At 36.6% G+C, this 21567-nt stretch overlaps 2 protein-coding genes across 6 annotated transcripts in view; one reads left to right on the top strand and one right to left on the bottom strand.

The window, feature by feature from the left end:
• The window catches only part of LOC139135833 (6-pyruvoyl tetrahydrobiopterin synthase-like), a 40897-nt gene extending 40650 nt beyond the window's left edge, over positions 1 to 247 (bottom strand). For both annotated transcript variants that reach the window (XM_070703577.1, XM_070703585.1), the window contains exon 1: positions 106 to 247. In XM_070703577.1, the coding sequence (XP_070559678.1) occupies positions 106 to 182 (77 nt within the window). In that variant the 5' untranslated portion in view covers positions 183 to 247. The remainder of the gene's footprint in view (positions 1 to 105) is intronic.
• Positions 248 to 297: 50 nt separating this feature from the next.
• On the top strand, positions 298 to 20196 carry LOC139135775 (uncharacterized). 4 transcript variants are annotated; one of them, XR_011553037.1, is made up of 14 exons: positions 298 to 1294; positions 3396 to 3521; positions 6831 to 7015; positions 7133 to 7274; positions 8519 to 8638; positions 8957 to 9095; positions 9997 to 10352; positions 10623 to 10877; positions 11814 to 12240; positions 14086 to 14352; positions 15266 to 15511; positions 16482 to 16613; positions 17799 to 18922; positions 19245 to 20196. XR_011553037.1 is itself a non-coding variant. In XM_070703482.1 (13 exons), the coding sequence occupies exons 1-13, from the start codon at positions 881 to 883 to the stop codon at positions 18152 to 18154; spliced, it is 3165 nt and encodes a 1054-aa protein (XP_070559583.1). In that variant the 5' UTR covers positions 298 to 880; the 3' UTR covers positions 18155 to 20196. The 4 variants fall into 4 exon arrangements, 3 of the variants coding, with proteins under 3 accessions (XP_070559583.1, XP_070559575.1, XP_070559594.1); XM_070703482.1 differs by having other exon boundaries at positions 17799 to 20196; XM_070703474.1 differs by having other exon boundaries at positions 15260 to 15511; positions 17799 to 20196.
• The last annotated feature ends 1371 nt before the right edge of the window (positions 20197 to 21567 follow it).

Raw genomic sequence — 21567 nt, 5'->3', positions numbered from 1 at the left:
CGTATCAAGCAAGTCGTTCGTAGACGACATCCACCGAACGACAGAAAAAAAAAGACCAAAGTGGTGGAAGGGGAACCGTATATACATAGACATGTTGGCTGTTACCTGTGCAACCGATGAGCAGCGCTGAAAGATTCGGTTCGGCTTATGTACACAGCACGGTGACTTTGTCGGTCGACCATAATAGCGTGAGACTAACAATAGCCGTGCATTCGCAAAGTGTCGTTCAGCAAAGAGCTTTAAACATGATACTGTACTTGTTTGCCATATACATATCTTATAGATTCACAATTGTATTGTTTCATTAATTTCCTCGTTTAATTGATAGCTATTGTGATGATATTTATCAAGTATGGTGAAATACATAGCTGTAAAGACCACGGCATGAGGCGTATCCTGCAGCTGCAAATGACACCATATGCATCACGCAACAAGTCATCCAGGCAAAGCTCGGTTGTCCACATGAGCGCTGCAAGTCACTCTGCCCTGTGCCAAAATTCCTACCCATTAAAACGCGTAAATTTGCACAGCAGATCTGCTGTGCTGTGCAGCACAGAAACGGTCGCTTCCTTGAACCTGACGGGATTTCTTTTCAGTCTTGCTTCCTGATCACAAGCAATCCCATCGACGCAACCAAGTGCTTGATAGTCATCAGAATCATACTCTAGGCGGAAAACTGACAATTTAACGACTCTGAGCGTCGTTTTTCTGTCAAATTGAGCTCAATCTTGCACAGACGAGATTCCGCCAAATGTGACTTATGTCACCTTAGCAGAGTGCGACCACCACTTCGGAACAGTACTCAGAAGTCCTCGTCTAACGTCCGCTCGTTTTGTTTGTTTGTTTGTTTGTTTGTTTTTAAACTTTTGCCACTTTCGCCATGGCGCGCACGTGCGTCTACTGCGGTAAAGTGTTTGAGAAGCAGACGCGAGGTTACAAGAGGCATTCGTTTCAATCCAAACTTCGAGGTACAGAACAGTCCGTCCAAGATGCTGCGATCGACGTATTTGACCTTTCTTCACCAGTATCCCCAAGACCGGCAGAAGATAGAGCTCTCTGCAACATCTGCTATGGGTTATTGGAGAAGATCACTAAACGCAATAAGGAATTATCTGAGTTTAAAGACACTCTGGAGAAGAGAGCGGCCAAAGGCAATTATTTCGAAACTAGAAAGAGAAAACGTCCAACTCCAACCATGGAAGTAGGAAGCTCTTCCCACCTCCATGCTCCTAGTCCTACGAAGTTGACCCATAAATCAGCAAGGAAGACGCATGTAACCGAAACACGATTTGTGGTAAGTATAATTACTTTATAATTCTTGGCTATATAGATTGTGTCATCACTGTGTCACAGCATAATAAATTACCCATAATGCTATTTGATTTAAATGAAAGTGAGTTTTTAGCTCCGCTGTCAGCAACACGGCTCAGCTTAAATGATATGTAGGTGGATGTGTGGCATCTTCCATCGTGTGTTGTCTGTTGTCCGTCGTCTGTCAACTTAATATATTACATTCCAAACTTCTTCTTCGAAACAGCCAGTCTGATTCCTTTAATATTTGGAGTACAAGTCACCAGGGATGACCTTAATCAGATTTGTTCCATTTGTGAAGAAATATGCAAATTTGTATTTTTGAGGCTAATTTTGCTGCTTTGGGGCAAAAATCTTCCTCTCATTGATGGCTGGTCTGACAGCTTTAATATTTTATATATAAGTCTCTTGGAGTGGACATATTTCAGATTAGTTCAAATTGTGCGGAAATTTGCAAATTTGTATTTTTAAGGCAATTTTTGTCATTTTTGGTCAAAAATGTTTATTACCAAATATGCTCTTACGATGATATTTGGTATACAGATTCATACTTTAGGGATAATCAAAATATCTCATATTCCAATTATGGTGGAATCTAGAGTTTGTATTTTTGGGGTAATTTTTCCATTTTTGGTAAAAAAATTTGTTTCTTCAAAACTGCTCATCTGTTGGTATCTTTGATATTTAGGGTACAGGTCCCTACAGATTATCTAAATATAATATATTGAAATTATGATCAGAAATCTGTAAATTTGTATTTTTGACATTACACTGTATGTATTTTTGCAGCTTATTTTGCCATTTTTGGTCAGGCCGTCCTGCAATTAGTTATCAAAGATTTCCACCTTCATCAACACATATTTGTCAGAAAATAGTTATTCTGTTCTTTACATACCACATCCGAGCTCTATCAACCATTAGGTTGCTTATCTTATAATTTGTTTTGCTTTGCATTTAAGCAAAAACATGAAGCATCTAAATAATTCTTTGGTAATATTTAGAGAAAATATGTTTTGATGTTTCTGTCAAAATTGGAAAATAATTAATAACCATAAAAGTCACATTTTGCAGGAAGTGAGATATGACAAACTGAAGCGGTTCATTTTGAGAAAAGTTAGCATTTAAATTTCTTTCGTCAAATATACTGGCAAAAATCAATCTCCTTATAGCTCACATTTGGTATACCAAGCTTAACCCTTTTCCTGCCAAGTCCATCTTTCACCATCAGGTCAAGATGGTTAAAATTAATGAAACACAACATATTCCATATGGTGTATTTTAACATAATACTGTACATTTTAAGGCTATTGAAAACATAAATACTGTAAACTTGATTTTTTTGGACTAAAGATGCTATAACAGACCAAGCCAAGCGGGTGAAAATACGTCATGTTTTGGCTCAATACCGCTTTTTACTGACTTGGCTGATGGGGAAGTAATAGTCTAAATACTGTCTGGCAGGAAAAGGGTTAAATGGTAGGTTGGCAGTGTCTGTATGTACATATGTAAGTTAGTATGTGTGGATTTATGTCCATTCACATCAAAAACTACTAGACCGCAGCAACTACTATCTTAGTATTTGGTGACAGATGCACCCAGGGGGGGGGGGGAGATGTGAATTTGTTTCAAATGAACTTGTCAGTGGCAAAAATATGCAAATGAGAGAAGAAAAGGAAAATTCTTGCAAATTACTTAAACTCTGTAACCACTGGCCAGATTTGGTTAAAACGTGGTACATGTACATGTATGCATGTTCTTTATGGTGAATTTAGTTACACTTGTTGAAATTGCGGTGAAATTTTGAAAGTTGTATTTTTGTGGCAGTTTTTACCGTTTTTGATCAAAAAATCTTCTTCTCTGAAAACGCTCATCCAATCGCCTTTAAATTTGGTATGCACAATCGTAGGGTTGGCCTCTATTAGATTTGTTCAAATCTCTGTTTCTTCCCTTCTGTTGTTTATTTCTTCATCTCTGCCCCTCTGAGTGAAGTTAGCTGCAATAATTCTCTCTCTCTCTCTCTCTCTCTCTCTCTCTGTCTCTGTCTCTGTCCCCCACATCCATGATGGCTTTTATATTTTTTGCAGAGAGACTCATTTGTAGCGAAAGTAATTACACTGATCAAGCGATCGCAATACCACTCCGCCTTCAACCTTTTGTTTTCTTCAAGTAAAGTTGCTAAACGGAGTTTTCTGCGGTTTATAATTACCAAGGTATTGTTATATCATATTATTATTGTACGGTAGTACTCTACTTTTCACATTTTTAGCTCACATTTGGTACTTGTATATATATACCAAAAAGAGGTTATCTTATTTGCATCTCATTTGCATGTATATATATATGTCAGTCCATATCAAAAACTCCTAAACCGCAACACCAATCATCTTAGTATTTTGTGTATGTGCACCCAGGGCTGGAGATGTGAATTTGTTCAACTTACAATGTCAGTGTCAAAAATATGCTAATGAGAGGGAAAATGTCGAATCCTGAAAATTGCTAAAAGTCTGCATCCATAGGTCAGATTGGGTTGAAACTTGGTATGCAGCTTCCTTTAGGTAAGTTCACTTACACGTACAAATTTGGGTAAATATTGATGTTTGTATTTTTGGGGTAATTTTTCCAGTTTTTAGTCAAAAAATCTTCCTCTCTGAAATTGCTTGTCCATTTGCTTTGAAAGTTGGTACCCATATTCCTTGGGATGACCTCAGTTAGATTTGTACACATTGTAGTGAAATTTCATATTTGTAATTTTAGGGCCTTTTCCGAATTTTTGTCAAAATTTTTTCTCTTCAAAAACTACTCATCAAAAACTTTGTTTCTCAAAAACTACTGATCTGATAGCTTTGATATTTTGTATACAGGTTTCTGGGGTTTATCTTAATATGATATATTGAAATTAGGATTAAATATGCAATTTTGTATTTTGGGGGCAATAACCTTTTCCTTCAAAAAATTGTTTTTCAAAAACCACTTGTCTGATAGCTTTGATTGTAGTAGACATGTTTCTAGGGATGTTCTAGATTTAATATGTTCAAATTACTGTTATGATGAAATATCTGATTGCGTAATTTTGCACCTATTTTTTGCGATTTCGGTCAGGCTAACCTGCACAGTACAAAAAATTACCAACAATTCTCTTTGATTTGTATCATTTAAGGTTACTTTTCTTATAAGTTTTTCAGTTCTGTAAAGGCAATATTGTAAAGTATCAGAATAATTGTTAAATGATATGTAGTAAAAGTACTTTTTGATATTTCAGTGAAAGTTTTGCAAATAATCATTAAACAACCATAAAAGTTACATTCTGTAGGTACTACAGCTGCAATAATTTTAGGCAGCAAGTTATGACGAACTGAAGGGGTCAGTCTCTAAGAAAACTTATCTGGGAAATTTCTTTCGTCATTGGAAAAAAATCGATATCCTTTTATTTCATAAAACAGGTGCAATTACGGTAGTCTCCCTACTTTCCATCACATTATTCTCTATGACTGAAGACACAATCAATGGAAAATTTTACAAAAACACTATGATAATCTCTTCTTTCAATGTATGCATTATTTTCCAAATCATTAGAATTGAGGATTGGTGTGCTTGAAAGTACGTTTTCAGGAATTTTACAACTAGTGTATGAATTTGTGTACACATAGGATACATGGTAAACTTCACTAAAAAATCTCCAAGAATACAAACCATATTCTCTACATGACATAAAGGGGCTCTATTTCCTGCTAGGTCACTTGTTTTAAATTTTCAGAGAAATATCTTCAATTTTGTACTTTTGTGAAGTGTTTTCCTAATTTTTGACTAGTTTCAGACATATGTTGTGAGACAGTGGTAAAGGCCGTGAACAAAATTTTGTCATATTTGGTATCAATTCGTTGTGAAATTTGATCCAGAAAACTAAGCTGAGGTTAATTTTTTTCATTTTGGACCAATGTTTACAACTTTTCCATGCAAGACACACATGAACTGATAAGAAATTTCAATCCAGGATAATTCCAGATGTCATAATCACCCCCACAGTTCTAAGCATTTCTCCATCTGTAACTAAGTTAAGTGTTGTTTACATTTGAATGACAGCACTGATAGCATTTTAAAAATCCCCAAGGTTGTATAAAATAAATAAATCACCTACTTTACATTTCCGCACTCTCCCACCTTTTCTTTTTGTCAAGCCCTCTCCAGCTGATTTTTACTCACATTTGGTATACCAATGTGAGGTTATCATATAAGCTGAATTGATTTGCATGTCTGTATATTTGTGGGTATGTGCGGATGTATGTCCGTCACACACAAAGGCTCCCATACTGCCAAAGCTACCGTCTCAGTATTTGGTGTACAGGTAGATGTAGGGGTTGAGATGTGAATTTGTTCAAATGAACACATCAGTGTCAAAAATGTGCAAATGAGGTAAGAAAAAGGGAAATCCTGCAAATGTGCAGGAGTGGTGGCAGGCTAACTCCACTGACTTGACTCATTTCCTGTCATTGTTTATGAACTGTTACATATTAACAGACCTGCTGAAACCACAGACAGAAGAGGGGAGGAAGACCATCAGTAGAGGGGAGGAAGACCGTCTATGGTCAAACTAAGAGGGCGCTAGCTGCCTTTCTGCTATGCATGTTGCTAAAGTTGACATCCAGTACCTAAAGTTTCAGACCTTAATTACTTTTGTCATTCTTGTTTTTCTGGTTTAAATATTTCTTGTTGTTTTTCTGGTTGTACTGTGCAGAAATCATTGTCATAACATCAACGTAGAATTTTCCTGCACTGAACAGATAGAAACAACATTTATTGTTGATCTTTGGTACCCATACTGGTATATACCGGTACCAATTTTGATCAAATGTGAGCGACACCGTATAATTGCTGTATTTTTTTAATTGACATGTGCAAATGTATGTAGGATCTGCTTGTCCCATTGCTGCAGAAGTTGATATGCATGTTTCTAAAGTTTACCTCCAGTACCTATGTTGCAGACCTTATTTACTGTTGTCATTCTTGTTTTTCTGGTTGTACTGTGTAGAAATCATTGTCATAATATTAATGTAGAATTTTGTTGCACTGAACAGATAGAAATAACATTCATCATTGACCTTTCTTTGGTACCAATACTACTAGTATGTACCAATTCTGATCAAATGTGAGCAACACTGTATTATTGGCGGTATTTTTGTTTTTAGGGTGTATGCCCAGAAACACTGCATCAAATAGTATGAAATGTGGTACTGGTGATAATCTGTCAGTGTTATGATAGAATGAAAAATGTTTGGCAACATCCTGTTGATTAATTACTACTTGCATCATTTTTGTAATTAGGGTGGTAGCCCAGATTAATTTTACATTTTCACCACCATGGAGCTCATTCTTGGCCATTAAGCCTAATCTGTATTGCAGTATTTTTAATCACAGACCCAATTAATGAACAGGACTCTATCCTCACTCTCCGAGGACCTGTAATTGAATTACCAATTAACAAGTGGGGGCTGTGTCATCAACGATGACTTGTTTATCCATAGATAAGACAAGAAGTCCGCAGTTTTCTTAAAGGGGACAACATGTTGATGAAAACTTTGACAAGGGATACAGCCGAAAACTTTTCCTGGGGTTCTGTACTGGAAGAGACTACAAACAAGATGCCAGTCCTTCAAACTGTCCTTGAAGCTGCCATGACAACAAAGCACAGTTATCGTAAGGTTCAAGTGTAAGTGTAGACAATAAATATTGTCTATTTTTTGCAATTTAGAAATTCAGATGTTCGACATGATTTAATGACAATTGACAACATTTTAATGTCTATCCTATACATTAATTATTGTAGATCTGATGAGCACAATGGTGATTTGGTACCAGGACTTGGCATGGCATTAGGTCTGTTGCTGCATTTACGCAGTCCATCTAAAATAAAATTGGTCCAGCAAATGAATTCCATTGAGATGTACAAAGGGGGCAGTAGTCAGAAAGTAAGTTTTTTCAAGAACATATTTTGTATTTTCTTAAAATTCAAATGTACATTTGATCACTTAAGTATATTATTTCATCTCACTTATTCTATGTGCATGTATATGATACAGATCAAGTTTCTTATTACATGCCTCGTATATCGAACGTCGCATGCTCCATAGGATTCAATGGTAACTCGTCGTTGACGTCGCGGGCCGCATAGTCATCATTTGACTGAAAGTGAACTGGAATTATTTTCAATTGACAACTTTTTGATGTAAACGGTTTCAAGGGACCCATGACAATGACCAATGTCAAAATTTCATGTTTTGCACAGGAAATCCGGTTTTGGAAAATTTAGCTGAAAAAAAAAATTGATAAACCGCATAACAGTAGTGTAAATATATCATTGCGCCATTCGATGATGAAAATCGTTCCATTTTTAACGGATTTTCTTCTAAGATGGAAATAAAGCATTTGATTATCATTTGCCAATAAATCTAAATATTTTGAGTGAAAACTGTGTAAGAGAGGCATGTAATAAAAATATTATAGCCCAAACATGGGACTACGTACCTTCGGGGCAGGAGACAATTTGCCCTCCTTACGTCGGGCAAATGGTCACCTGCCCTCGGGCACATAGTCTCATGTTTGGGCTATAAAATATAATATTCATACATACTGAAAATTTGATGGTGTATTGAAAGAACAATACAGTTTGTATAACAGTTAGACAGCTGCTCTTCAATTTCAAAATGATGAATAAAGTAAACAACATATATACCTCTCTATTAATTCGACCAACCTTTTATCAATTTTATTTTTACTCTTATCAGTTCCACCACAGATGGGCATTGGAACTTTCTCAATCTCTAATAATTTGACCAACCAATCATGACAATGTGTTTTGAACATTTTGTTTGATAAAATGCATAGAATAATATACCGGTAATGTACAGCACAAAATTAAGTTGGGACTTCAGGAAAGTCCTTTATATTTCAATCATCCAAGATAGTAGGCATATCACTTATTAACTGTCAAAAAAGTTATAATCCCTAATAATTCGAGCACTAAAAAAATTATTTTGGCTTTGTAAATTTTCGACAATATCGTAATTATTTTTTTTTGGTCAAATTGATAGGGTTTTAACTGTATTTTAAGTATGTGGATGGATGTGATGTGATGTGAATATCAGACCTTTATCTTGGTGATTAGTTCTAGCGTTAATTGTTTACAAGTTGAAATGTTGATGTTGTCTTCCAGGAATTTCAAGGATTTCACAAACTGGGAATTTGTTTGGGTATAGGAGGTACGATGCGATTGGTTGACAGACTCGTACAACAGTCTGACAAGGACATCCTATCGATGAAAAAAAATATTGAGGTAGAGTGTCTCAGAAAAATTGTTCCGCTGGGGTTAATTTTACTGGATGTCGTTTGTTTTTCTTATAAAGTTTAGCCAGGATATTATCATTAACTTACAAAAATGATACAGTGTACATACAATGATGTAAAGGTGATTGTAATATCCTACTTTCAAACAGACAGAGCGCAACATTTGCATTTCATCAAAACAGCGCTCATGAAACTGATTGTAAGAAAGAAATGTACACATTTTAGGTTCTTATTCAGAAAGTTTTGGCAATCCATGATACAGCACCAAGAGTGTATGGCAAATTAATTTTATTTTATTTTAATCCAGAGAGACATTTCTGATGATGAAGTACTGGTACCTGAGGAAGGCAATTTAGAAAGAACAGATGTAAGGCAGAGGCTGTTTCAAAATGGAGACAAAGAAGATGATGAGGAAGAAGGGGTTCAGCCACTAGACAACATTCAGTGTAATGCATATCCTTTCAAAGACTTGTTAACATAGTTCAACAATAGCGCTGATCGTGATTTCGGGTTTGTTACTAAATATAGCTGCAGGCGCGCGACTTTTGGACAAATATGCCGAAATTCGGACAAACTTTGTTGTTGTATGCACGGCTGTTGTTGCAGCTTGTAGTCTCAGTCATCAATTCATACAAATAAGTGTGCCGCTAAATAGCCATTCTAACACTCGCAGGTTTTATTTTCGTCATTTATGCAGAAAATGCAGACAAATATTTATGCATATTAATGAGAGATAACAGTGACGTCCTTTGCGATCAGCGCTATACCTGTAGTCTTTTGATGTTTGACATTCCTTGTGAACACCATATCTATTGTACAGAGTTGGCATTGATATGGTCTGCAGTAGGCCATCAGCTGCCTACCGTACTTCTTTATATACACGTTAGTGACGAATATTACCCAAAAGGTTGATTGTGGCAGTGACTAGCTTTAAGTATTTCTGAAAATTATGTGCTCTTTTTATTAAAGCATACCAAATTTACTGCGATGAGAATTCTGAAATATCTGTTATTAGAGTAGTTAGCATATCCGTGTAACTTGCATTTATTATTGTTGACACCTGTTTGGTTGTTTCACCTTCTTGTCAAAAACAGTAATACATTACTGGTATATGGTGATTGGATTATTTGCCTTGTTGTGAATTCTTTGGCTCAGTGGAAGCTAACAAAATAAATTTCATATTACATCAAATGTATGGCTAATGCTGCCACGTTAGAATACCGGTACATGCCACGTTTACATAACTATACAATTGAATAGTGGTGTGTAATGTAACACAACAGGAGAAATTTGTTGAAGTTTATCCTGACATTACCTTCAATGTACACACTGTCACTGTTTTTATAGGTCCTGGGTATTCTCTTTGCTGGAACAACATTCAACCACAAAGCGTAGCTCTTTATCAGCCGAATATTAAGCAGCATAAGTTCCTGTTGGGGGCGCTGTCATATGCAGCTGTTAACAGAATATCATTTCGGCATCTTGATGACCTCGACAACTTGCCAACAAAGAGGGCTGTTGACTTAAATCTACAGTGTTTCCTGCCATCTATAGATGACTGGACGTTGCTGCGTACAAGGATGGAACATATAGTGACCAGAATTGTGTGCAAGCATATGGAATACTTCCAGTCTTTCAAAGACGAAATGGAAGATTACATCCCTCACCAGTACATTCAAGAATCCAAGAAGAAAAGTACAATTGTAAGTGCAAAAATGCTCTGTATATCGTTGTCTTGTCTTTGGATGTCCCTGTATTTTCACATGCCCCTGGTTACAAGAACCACAAATGATAGTAGTCAAAATTCTTAGCAATGTAATGAACTAATATACGTGACATATTACCGTACACATGTTATCATTTTTACTGTGAAAACATTTCATGAATATAAAATTACATAATATACTGAAAAACTAGAAATGCAAACATGACAGACACATATACTGTTATGAATGATATGATTTTTTTGACAGATTAACCTTGGCATCATCAAAGAAAATCCAGCAACTAATAATGGTGTTGTGGCCATCATGAACAATCTGAACAAATATGTGCCACAGAGGAATCCTGGTGATCCATATCCAATCCTGTGTCATGGAGACCAGTCCTCTGCTGAGAGAATGGTTGAGGGTAGACACGCAATGGCAGACAGTGAGGACCCATCTGACAGACTGATTGGTCTTGTACCAAATTGTCAAGATTTCTATGAAAGATGTATAATTCTTCAGGTACATGTACATAATATCAACTTACCTGATGTACTTACTTTTGTTAAATACTTTCATGATTTTACCAATTAGAAGACTATAATAATGAACTTAGTATTTTTTAGCTCATATTTGGTATATATATATATATATATATATACATACATACATACATATACGTATATATATATAATACCACATACATACACCGGTATATATATATATATACCGGTATATATATACCGGTATATATATATATATATATATATATATATATATATATATATAAAAAAGAAAAAAGAGCTTAATATATGGTGAGTCGGTGGCGTCGGTATGTCTCTCTGTATGTATGTATGTATTCATGTATGTATGTATGTGCGGATGTATGTCTGTCCAACTCAAAAGCTTCCAAACCACCACACCTACCATCTTTGTATTTGGGGTACAGGTAGACCCAGGGGTTGAGATGTAACGTTGTTCAAATGAACATGTCAGTGTCAAAAATATGCAAATGAGGTGACAAAAAAGGGGAAATCCTGCAAATGTGCAGGAGTGATGGTAGTAACTGAAACAGTGCACACATCTGAGTCAGAGCTTCTATGACCTCTAACATATTTTTATGCAGTGTACGTATTATGTGTAGGAGTGGTGGCAGTAACTGAAACAGCATATGAGTCATTTCCTGTCATTGTTCATGAACTGTTACATATTGGCAGACCTGGTCAAACTAAGAGGGACTGCATGTGTTGAAACATTTCTCTGCTATGCATGTTGCTGAAGTTGACCTCCAGTACCTAAAGTTTCAGACCTTATTTACTTTTGTCATTGTTGTTTTTCTGGTTTAAATATTTCTTGAATGGACCAATTCAAACCAAATATGAACACACTGTCTTTGATAGTAGTTTTATGATTTAACTTACTTCAACAGTCAACATTGCCCTTTTTTCTATTGCATAGGACACAATGAACATGCTATTCAGTGAAAATAGTGCTGGCAATGAAGGGACTCTATTTCATTTGAAGACTATTTTCAAGCACACAAATGTGAAGAAAAATATAAGTCACTGCATCAATGATGTAGAAAGTCTGCTCAACTTCACCACTGAAGCCATGGTAGTACTTGCAGCGATGAAACTGCTCAACATTACAGACATTGATGCGAGACCGGAAAATGCCCCGACAGAGGACGCAGACAAACCAGCATATCTAGGGTCCTTGGCAGCTGATATTGTTTCACTGGTATGGCCCAGCATTGACTACCAGTCAATACATGATGTTGTGAACGATGGAGAACATGATGATGATGAGGATGATGATCATTATGATGGCAGTGATGATGATGAGGAGGATGAGGGTGTCTACTGTTTGTGTGACAGCAATAATGGTAATAAGATATTTTATGTAACATTGCCTTAAAAAGACTTTAAAGGGGAAGATCACCAAGGATGGTTTTTCTATATGTGCTAGCTTTGTGGTCACTTACCCAAGAAAAGCTATTTTTCGCCATTTATAACTCATGCGATATTTTTACAAAAACTGATAAAAATAGTACAGGAAGTTGCATTTTAGTGCTTCATCAACTCCATGTAATTTGAATCATGGGAAAAAAGCTCAAGACTTGGCGCTTGCATCACATGATATGGAAGGGACCATCTTCCGATGGGTATGGCATTGTCCACTTACCCACGCTCAAACCAGGCTGTGCGTATTTACATAACTATTGTTTATACTGAGTATCCTTGCATAAACGATGAATCACTTATAATAAACTGTCCACTGTCAGATTTTGTGTTGCTGTTTAATACTAACCACTGAATCTACAAGCTTTCCCGGCTGTTTAACAATAGAGTGGAGTGAGAGTTCTGATTATATTTCTATAACCATATATTCCTGAAGCTTCTGGTAGAGCATGGGTGTAAGGACAATGCCATACCCATCAGAAGATGTCCCTTCCACATCACGTGATGTAAGCTCCAGGTCTGGAGCTCTTTTCCCATGATTCAAATTACATGGAGTTGATGAAGTGCTAAAATGCAACTTCCTGTGCTATTTTTATTAGTTTTTGTAAAAAAATGCACTAGGTTATAAATGGCGAAAATTGCTTTTCCGGGGTAAGTGACCACAAAGCTAGCACATATTTACATATCATCCTTGGTAAACTTCCCCTTTAATGTAGAAGGCACATCAAAAGTGAAAGACTAAAACTTTTGACAAAACGTTCCTCAAGAAATATTTCAACCATTCTCTTTCAAAATCAAGAATAAAAATAGGGGGTCACCTTGCAAATTTAAGTACTGGAGAAACAAATTACCCAAGATTTACCAATGTTTGTAATTCAAAATTGCTGCCACCCTTGTGTTATCTCTATGGAGAAAAATAAAATTTTCAATTTTGGAAAAGCTAAGACTATAAAGTTTTTTACACCAACAGTTTTAAATGAACCCTCATAAGTGGTAGATCAAAGAAGAATTGGAAAAGTTTTGAGGTTTGAGGGTGCAAATATCTGTCCCTGAGGTGCATTCTACCATAGACAGTAAAAGAGGAAGAACCCCCCCCCCTCTACTGTCTATGATTCTACTTTAAAACTCAACAAGCTGTATCTTTTGGTTATTTTTTCAGAACTTTTGTTTTGTGGTAACCCTGCACTTTCTGCATTGAATCCCTAAACTGTAATTTAATGCCAAGTATTTAGCATATCAACACAACCTATATGAGTATTATCTACATTGTTATTGTTGAAAATTGTATTCAAGTCCGGACTAGAATTCATTTGTAAATAATAAACAATGATTACTACATACATACAAGCTGTGTTGACAAAATACTCGAAATTTCAGCATGATAAATGGATTAGGGCCAGACACGGTAGTTGATATACAGACTGAAGCAGAATACTGAAAAACTTGTAACAAGTTACAGCTAATGTCCCTTTTATACTTTTTTGTAATTTTTATTTTGAAAATCCCCTCTTTTGTCAAGTGAGAATAAACTATTACTTGCAGGGTGCTACATGCTGTAGTTTGACTTGAGAAGCAAATTGTTATTTTGCTCCAATGGCTGTCAATCCAGAATATTTCAGTCGGCAAGACAATCATTGACTGAATCTACCTGCCCACTTTCACAGTTAAGAGGAACGGCAGCAATGGAGTTGAACAGAGTGATTTTCCTGTAAACATTCAGAATCTTATTTAATATCCGTAGTGCTAAACAATAATTACTGTATTTTTAGCCATGGAGGATGACTTTGGCTGGATAGAATGTTCTCGAAGGGGTAAATGTCACAAAAGTAGGTGGTATCACTTACATTGTGTTGACATTGACCCAGACAACATACCAAAAGGTGACTGGTGGTGTTGTGAAGATTGTGGGAAGAATTCTATCTTTTGCTGTAGGAAAAAACTTCCCGATTCAGAATGGATTGCATGCTCCCGTGGTGACCGTTGTGTTCATGGAAAGTGGTTTCATCTGGAATGCAAGGGCTTGACAAAGATGCCAGGTGGGTACATACCGGTATCACACTTTGTGCATACGGTTGAGATATTGACTATTATATCATACCAGTACATTGATGGTGCAAATACAGCGATCTGATTTGTCGAGATGCGAAAAGAACCGTGGTATATTGGCGGTATACCACGGCTGGCATACACTCGAGCTCGCAACTTCAGCAAATATCTGTTTATGACGCTGCACGCCAGAATTTCAATATACTGTAATGATATAACAGTAATAAACCACAACCAGCGACGGTATACCACTTAATTTTAACCAGTTCACTTCATATACGCACTCGCTATCGCTCGTGCATATACCGTATGTCGTGAACTGGTCAAAATCTCATGTTATACCATCGCTGGGTGTGCTTTATTGCTTAATTAATTCATACCATAAAAATCCTGTAAATTCAACAACTCTTTCAATCAGATCACCTTATTTTTTCCTCAAAATGTAATTGTATTTTACCCTTATCAGTTTGACCTCTGATGGAAATTGGGACTTTCTCAATCCCTAATAATTTGACCAACCAATCATGTCAAGATGTTTTGAACATTTTTATTTTCGATAAAATACACAATACAATGTACAGCACAGAATGTCTAAGTCAGGACCTTAAGAAAGTCACCTTTATATGTTTCAATCATCCAAAATGGTAAGCATGTCACTTATGACCTGTCAAAAAAGTTGAAATCCCTAATAGTTCAACCACTAAAATCATTTTGGCTTTATTAATTTTCTAACAATTCGAATCATCAATATTTTTTTTCTGGTCTTAGTAGTAAGATTTGTACAATATACATGGAAATATAGCGTATCTTATGTTACAATCTGAGATGCAATTAAATAGAACTATCAAATCAATATCAGGTGCTGCTTTACAAATTATTTAATGAAGAATATTTCAGTTACAGATACAAACTGGTTTTGTAGTGAGAGTTGTAAAACCATACACCAAGAACTTCTACAACAAGCTTCAGATCATGTGTTCCAGTACTCATCCTGTCTTACGTGGAGAGGATTATATCAGATGGTCCACAAAGAAGTGGAAAGACATGCAGATGGTGAAGCAATTATTCGCAACTGGAGACTTGATATGGTGCAGTTTTGGCAGCATGATCATTTTAAATATCTTATTCAAGGGCATAGGTTACTTGCTGGTAAGTTTTGTTTACAATTCGTACTTCAATAATAACACATGACTGTGAGGGCAATATCATGATTTGTGGCATGACCAAGGGATGGCGATCTTGACCGAAATATCGATGTTGCCCAAGCCACAGGCGAGGTCTTCAATATTTCAGTCAGGATCACCAGCCTGAGGGCAGGCCACAGATCCTGATATTGCCTGATCTTCATGTGTTATTAATTTTAGTACGCCAAACATTTGAAATCATAACAAAATCCAGTATTTTTACTGCAACAGGTTGAAATGACGGACAAATTTTTGAATAACGTATTTTAATATCTTGAGCAAAAGTTCTTTTACGAGTACCGGTACACTACTATGTGCGTGTACCCTTCAAATTTGTGTTCGAACGGCTAGCGGGCAACAGCGAGGACAATAGCAAATCAAACATGTCTTATCACCTTTTTTGGAATGTCACATGGCGGAGTTTTAGCCGATCATGAGACCAGTACTGTAGCTTAGGTATAATAATAATTTTAAAAAGGGATTGTGCCATGTGAGAGAGGTTCAGATCACAAATAATATACCGGTACTGGTACACAGCGATTTTCATCATGCTGTGGTGAGTTGAACTACAAACAACTTTACTCACTCAATAAAGGGCATAACAGCGTCACCCTGTTAATAATTACTTTTCTTTTATTGTAGTAACTGCCCAATGAATTTGCTAGTATTCCTTTTGTGGGAGCTCCTTCCTGCTACTGAATCATGCTGACATATCACTTAGCTGTATGAATTCCTCATGGGGATGTACCATACACAACACATCAAAGAGCTCATTCACGGTACATACCTAGTAAAGTGTTTGTCATAAAATACCATGTTTCAAACTTTAAGTTCAATATGCAAAGGTCACAGGAAAGCTCTAAGTACATTCAGAATTATTTTTGCACAGTTATCTGTGAAACACTACAAAGCTTTACTTTTTCCCTTGATCAAAGGTGTTAATGGTTGGCTGCCACGAAGATTAGCCGATGAACTCACTTGGAACCGCACTGCAAATTTGCATGGTGGTTTGGGTAATAATATAGCTTTGGACTTTGTGAACGAATTCCTGAATAACGAATTCAAACGTGAGTACATGTCATTTTGTATGGAATGCTTACAACAGCGCCCTCAAACAGACAATATCCTGTCGCCTTAACATCATCAAAAGGTACGCATTCATACTGTCTTCACATATGTTGTTATTGTCAGCTATTATTTCTGTCATATCAGTCATAGCATTACTCTGCTTAAACAGGAAGTTACAGGACTGTGGGCGCACAATAGGGGATTACTGATGATGCAGCCATTTGCACACACTTGGCGGGAGTTTTTGAATTCTCGTAGCATCGCTTTGACTGTATGATAAGTTTGAATAATCATGATGTGCACTTTTGTGACATATGCAAAGAGGGGTCAAACGGTCACACAGGGAACACATTTTGAAACACATGCGTTCTCCGACAAAAAAGGGAACATTTTTTCAGTTTATTTTTTGACTCAAGTTTAGTCGCTATATATTCACTGACATCTCATGCAAGATTCAACGACAATGGGCGCCAGAAACATGGCAAAATTGTGGGATTCTGGGACCAAACATGGCACGTCCGATCAGTAGCATGGCTTCTTTACATTTGCATAGATTTACGATAATCCAGCTTTTATAGGGGGAAATTCCTGTTTAAGGTAGCTACCGGTAGATACCTTATAGACACTTTTAGATACATACTTTATTGGGGATTGGGACTTCTATGACTGAGAAAAATCAAAAAATCTAAAAGTGTCTATAAGGCATGTAGCTACCTTAAATCATTAAAAAAACAGCAGTTTATCATGTGTTTAAGTACTCATTGCTTGTCCAATTTACCAGTTTTTTGACAGCCTAAGTTAGGCCAAAAGAAAAAAAAATTTCTGGTCCTTCACATTCAGCAAAAGTGATGCAACTATGGGATTTTTTTTATTCGTAACAATACTGGTTTAGCACTATTGATGCAACAGTTATTTTCTTTTATCACTGGTTGCATATTACTTCTGTTTTCTGTTTAGCATTTTCGGACATGCAAACAGGGATATCAAGGATAGCTGTACTGATGAGTATGTAAACAAAAAAAAGACATGACATGCAGGTTCTGAAATGACGCGCGATGACCAGAAACGTTTTTTTGCCTTACAAACAGGATTTTTTTCCAAAATTTATTTCATTGGTACTTATTTTGTTTAGGGCTGTTTTGATATTCAGTTTGAGCTTTGAATGATATTTTCTTCTTTTACAGTGAATCTGAACAAGAGATGCAGAGGCCAATACACTGATACACAGATTGACAGGTCATCAAAGCTTGTTGGCTCATTGGGCAAGTCCTTGGAGAAGGTACACTTTGACAAATTGCCAGAGAAATACCAGTATACTCCACACACAACAAGCGGTGATACAGAAGATGTGCGAAAGTTTGTCAGCGAGTTTAAATCAAAGAATTTATTTTCATGCATTCCACACCGGCAACACAGAGCATTCCCCAAATTTGAACATTCAATATCTGTGAAAAATCCACAAGAACTGAAAGAAAGACTTATCAACTATTCAAAGGAACTTGATGTTGAGAAAACATTGCTTCTCCTGAAAGATGAATGATTTGTGTTTAGAAGCAGGGTTACTCAATTTGGTCACGTGGTGTACTGTAGTCTCTGTTGCCCTGACAACAATGCATCCTGGGAGCAACTGATCTATGATGTAATTACTGTTTTGAGATTAAGTTTCAGAAAATATAGCTTTAAAGTACATATAACTGGCTTTTGAAGTCTGCACTTGGCAATGAATGTGAATTGTTACTTTTATGTCTTGGATTAGTTGTACTTATTCATAAACTGATGCAAGACATGAAAGTCAAGGTTCCCAGTCATTACTGAGAATTTACTTCAAAAGCCTCTTCTCTATGACATTGTAGCTATATTTCTGTGACTATAACTCACAACATAATAATTTCATCTGAGATCAATTGCTCCCAGGGTGCATTGCTCTTGTCTGTGTCACGCCATCTTGCTTGGAGATTTTTGAATGGGATTTCCAAAGACTGTAGGGGTAGCCAGATGAGAGTCCCACATTGCAGTCTGGGTGACTGGTCTCATTTGAGTTGTTAAGATGAGCCTGAATAGGGCAAAAGAATAACGAAGTATGATATAAGCATTACAGAATTTACAGAATAATGTACCCAGGGCACTATGGACCATCAACTCAACACTTGCTTTCAACAGAGCAATAAAAAAATGGTATTGGAGCAAATTTTATCGTTCATCATCAGAACACTTGTACATGGACAATTCACTGCCTTTGTAGGAAATGTAGACCTACGTAAATTTGTTTTCTTTGGAAAGGTTTTATTGTTTTTAAATATTAATTGTTGTATATTTAAATTGGCTTTTCCGTTTGCTCGTTGTGTAGTGTGTTATGGAAGACCGACTTTGGGTGACTTGCACCTGTTTTGGTCACCCAATCCTATGTGAACCCTTTTTTCAGTTTACATTGGATACATCTTAATAAATAACATAAAAACAAGAATAATGGGACTGCAATGGTGCTATCTACGGTATGTGGTTGAAAGTTTTACTCTTATTGTACTGCCCTGATGCATGCCTATCAGTGAGCCATTTGCACAAGCTACTACATTTGCCATCACAATAATTCTGGTTGCAATGTTCCAGAGAGAGTATGGCCACCAGTACAGGAGTGTTACTGGCAATACATTACTATCAATGCGCCATTCAATGATGATAATCATTCTATTTTTTTAACAAATTTTGTCGAACATGGAATTAAAGCGTATGAATATCATTACGTAAACCAAAAACTTTGGAGTAAAAATTATGTGAGAGACCTGTAATATAAACATTATAGCCTAAACATGGGACTATATATTCTTGAGGCAGGACACCATTTGCCCTCCTGAGGATGGGCAAATGATCACCTACACTCTGCAGATAGTGCCATGTTTGGACTATAATATATAGTATTTTTCTGCATTCAGCAAATGTCTTGCCTCTTGTCATTTTAGTTTGCTTTTGCCACCGTACAGACCATCATACACCTTGATATCTATGTTCCTTGTTCAGTGAATTTTGAGAAAAAGTAATCTGAAAAAGCGTCTATATAGAAATTTAGAATGAGAGGTGTTAAATATCTTTGATCAACTTCTTGTGACTGATCTATGTACAAAGTTTAGAAAAGGATTTTCAAGCTCTGCTCAACGTGAACGTATTGGGTAACTATATTCAACTGGCCCTTTGGCATGCTTGTGTTTTACATCATTTGTGCATATGTGTGTGTGAGAGCTTCTCTCACTCGCACAGATGTGTGATTTCAATAATGTGACAGTTCACTTTTTGCAGTATGGGTTTTGGATAAAGATATTTTGAAGATTGTACCGTACTCTTTGTCACTGGTGTTGATAGCCTTGTAGCCCCACTTGCTATGCATGTGTGTCAACAAGCTGAGACTGACTACTCAGCAGACTGCAGTGTATTTTGTGTCACGATGGTGACCTATAACACAACATGCTGCAGGTGTGTGACGCACACCGCTGATGTTATTGATTGGTGTGACGTTTTATCCCAAATGAGAATACATCGAAGCTTTTTATTTTCATTTTTTGAAATAAATTAGGTACTTTTATATCTTTACTGCTTGCAAGTCTTACTCAAGTAAAAACTTGAAGCTGGGCTGTGACGTGCAATGATGCACTGTCAAGAATAATGGGACTGCAATGGTGCCATCTACGGTATGTGGTTGAAAGTTTTACTCTTATTGTACTGCCCTGATGCATGCCAATCAGTGAGCTGTTTGCACAAGCAGCTACATTTGCCATCACAACAATTCTGGTTGCAATGTTCCAGAGATTGTACGGCCACCATTACAGGAGTGTTACTGGCAATACATTACAGTTGGTGCCACCATTGTGGACTACGATATGAAATCATCAGTTTGTGGCAATAGCACTTCTGTGGTATACCGGTAGTGTTTGTGGTGTAGGCTTCAGGGGGTATGAAATGGAATGTTTCACAGGAATGTGGACTTTCCAAAGTACAATTATATCTCCATCAAAACTTATACAGTTCTATAGTTCAAGGGAAGAACAACAAAAGCCAGAAACATAAGACGCATTTCAATCTTCTTCAGTTCTTGACCATATTTATTGCATAAAAGTGAGATTTACGGCATTGTCACAAAAAGCTGCAAAACACTTTCTCTTTGAATGAAAAAATTCAAGTGTAAATACAGATAATGAAATGGCCATGGCAGAATGCATTAATGTGGTACAAACTAGACTTGCATGCCAGACCTCAAATCTGCCTCTGAGCTTAACCCTTTCACCACCAGGTTTGTCCCAAATCCAACTTTTCCATAGAAAACAATGGTTTTGGGACAAACCATGGTGGTGAAAGGGTTAATTTGCACCATGAGCAGCAATATTGTGAGCTTTACCCCATGGTGCAAAAATTAAGCACAAATCCATACAAGACTAATTACAAACCCACATGCACAAACATGCATAGAAATGTGTATATTTCCTCTGTTTCCATCTGTGTTTGTACACATACATGTACATGTAATTTTGTTTGTACCACCATAATGTGACATGGTGGCCATGTTGACCTAGTAGAACACTAGGCTTGCCTTTTATTCCTGAGTAGAACCATTCTGTCAGGAAATGATGCATTGATAAAATTAAGCTTCTTTCTAGCCTAAGGGATCCAACCTCTTCATTGAAAACAATCTCATCAAACTTTGACCTTGAAAAGTTAATGGAGTTGCCTGCTGCGTATTAGTGAACAAATCTTTCTAAATATATCCCTGTGGTGAATTTTCAAACAAGACAAACATTTCATGCCAAAGGTCTGGTTAAAAATTGTAAAAAGTTCAACCATGAAAGAGTCAAGCTGTAGGAGTGGCTTGCCAAGTTGCAAGGGAAAATTCTTTCTAACAAGGCAGCATGTCTTGATATGAATTACAAGTTTATTTGCACCTCATATGTGATATTGCAAAACTCATTG

This window comes from Ptychodera flava, chromosome 1 (genome assembly GCF_041260155.1).
Source record: "Ptychodera flava strain L36383 chromosome 1, AS_Pfla_20210202, whole genome shotgun sequence".
Taxonomy (NCBI): Eukaryota; Metazoa; Hemichordata; class Enteropneusta; family Ptychoderidae; genus Ptychodera; species Ptychodera flava.
Note: the sequence above shows the minus strand (reverse complement) of the source record. Positions and strands in the feature narration are given on the sequence as shown.

Coding starts and splice junctions, on each gene's coding strand:
- LOC139135775 (XM_070703474.1), top strand. CDS start 881: ATGGCGCGCACGTGCGTCTACTGCGGTAAAGTGTTTGAGAAGCAGACG. Junction 1,295..3,395: donor TAACCGAAACACGATTTGTG/GTAAGTATAATT, acceptor TATTTTTTGCAG/AGAGACTCATTTGTAGCGAA. Junction 10,878..11,813: donor AAAGATGTATAATTCTTCAG/GTACATGTACAT, acceptor TCTATTGCATAG/GACACAATGAACATGCTATT.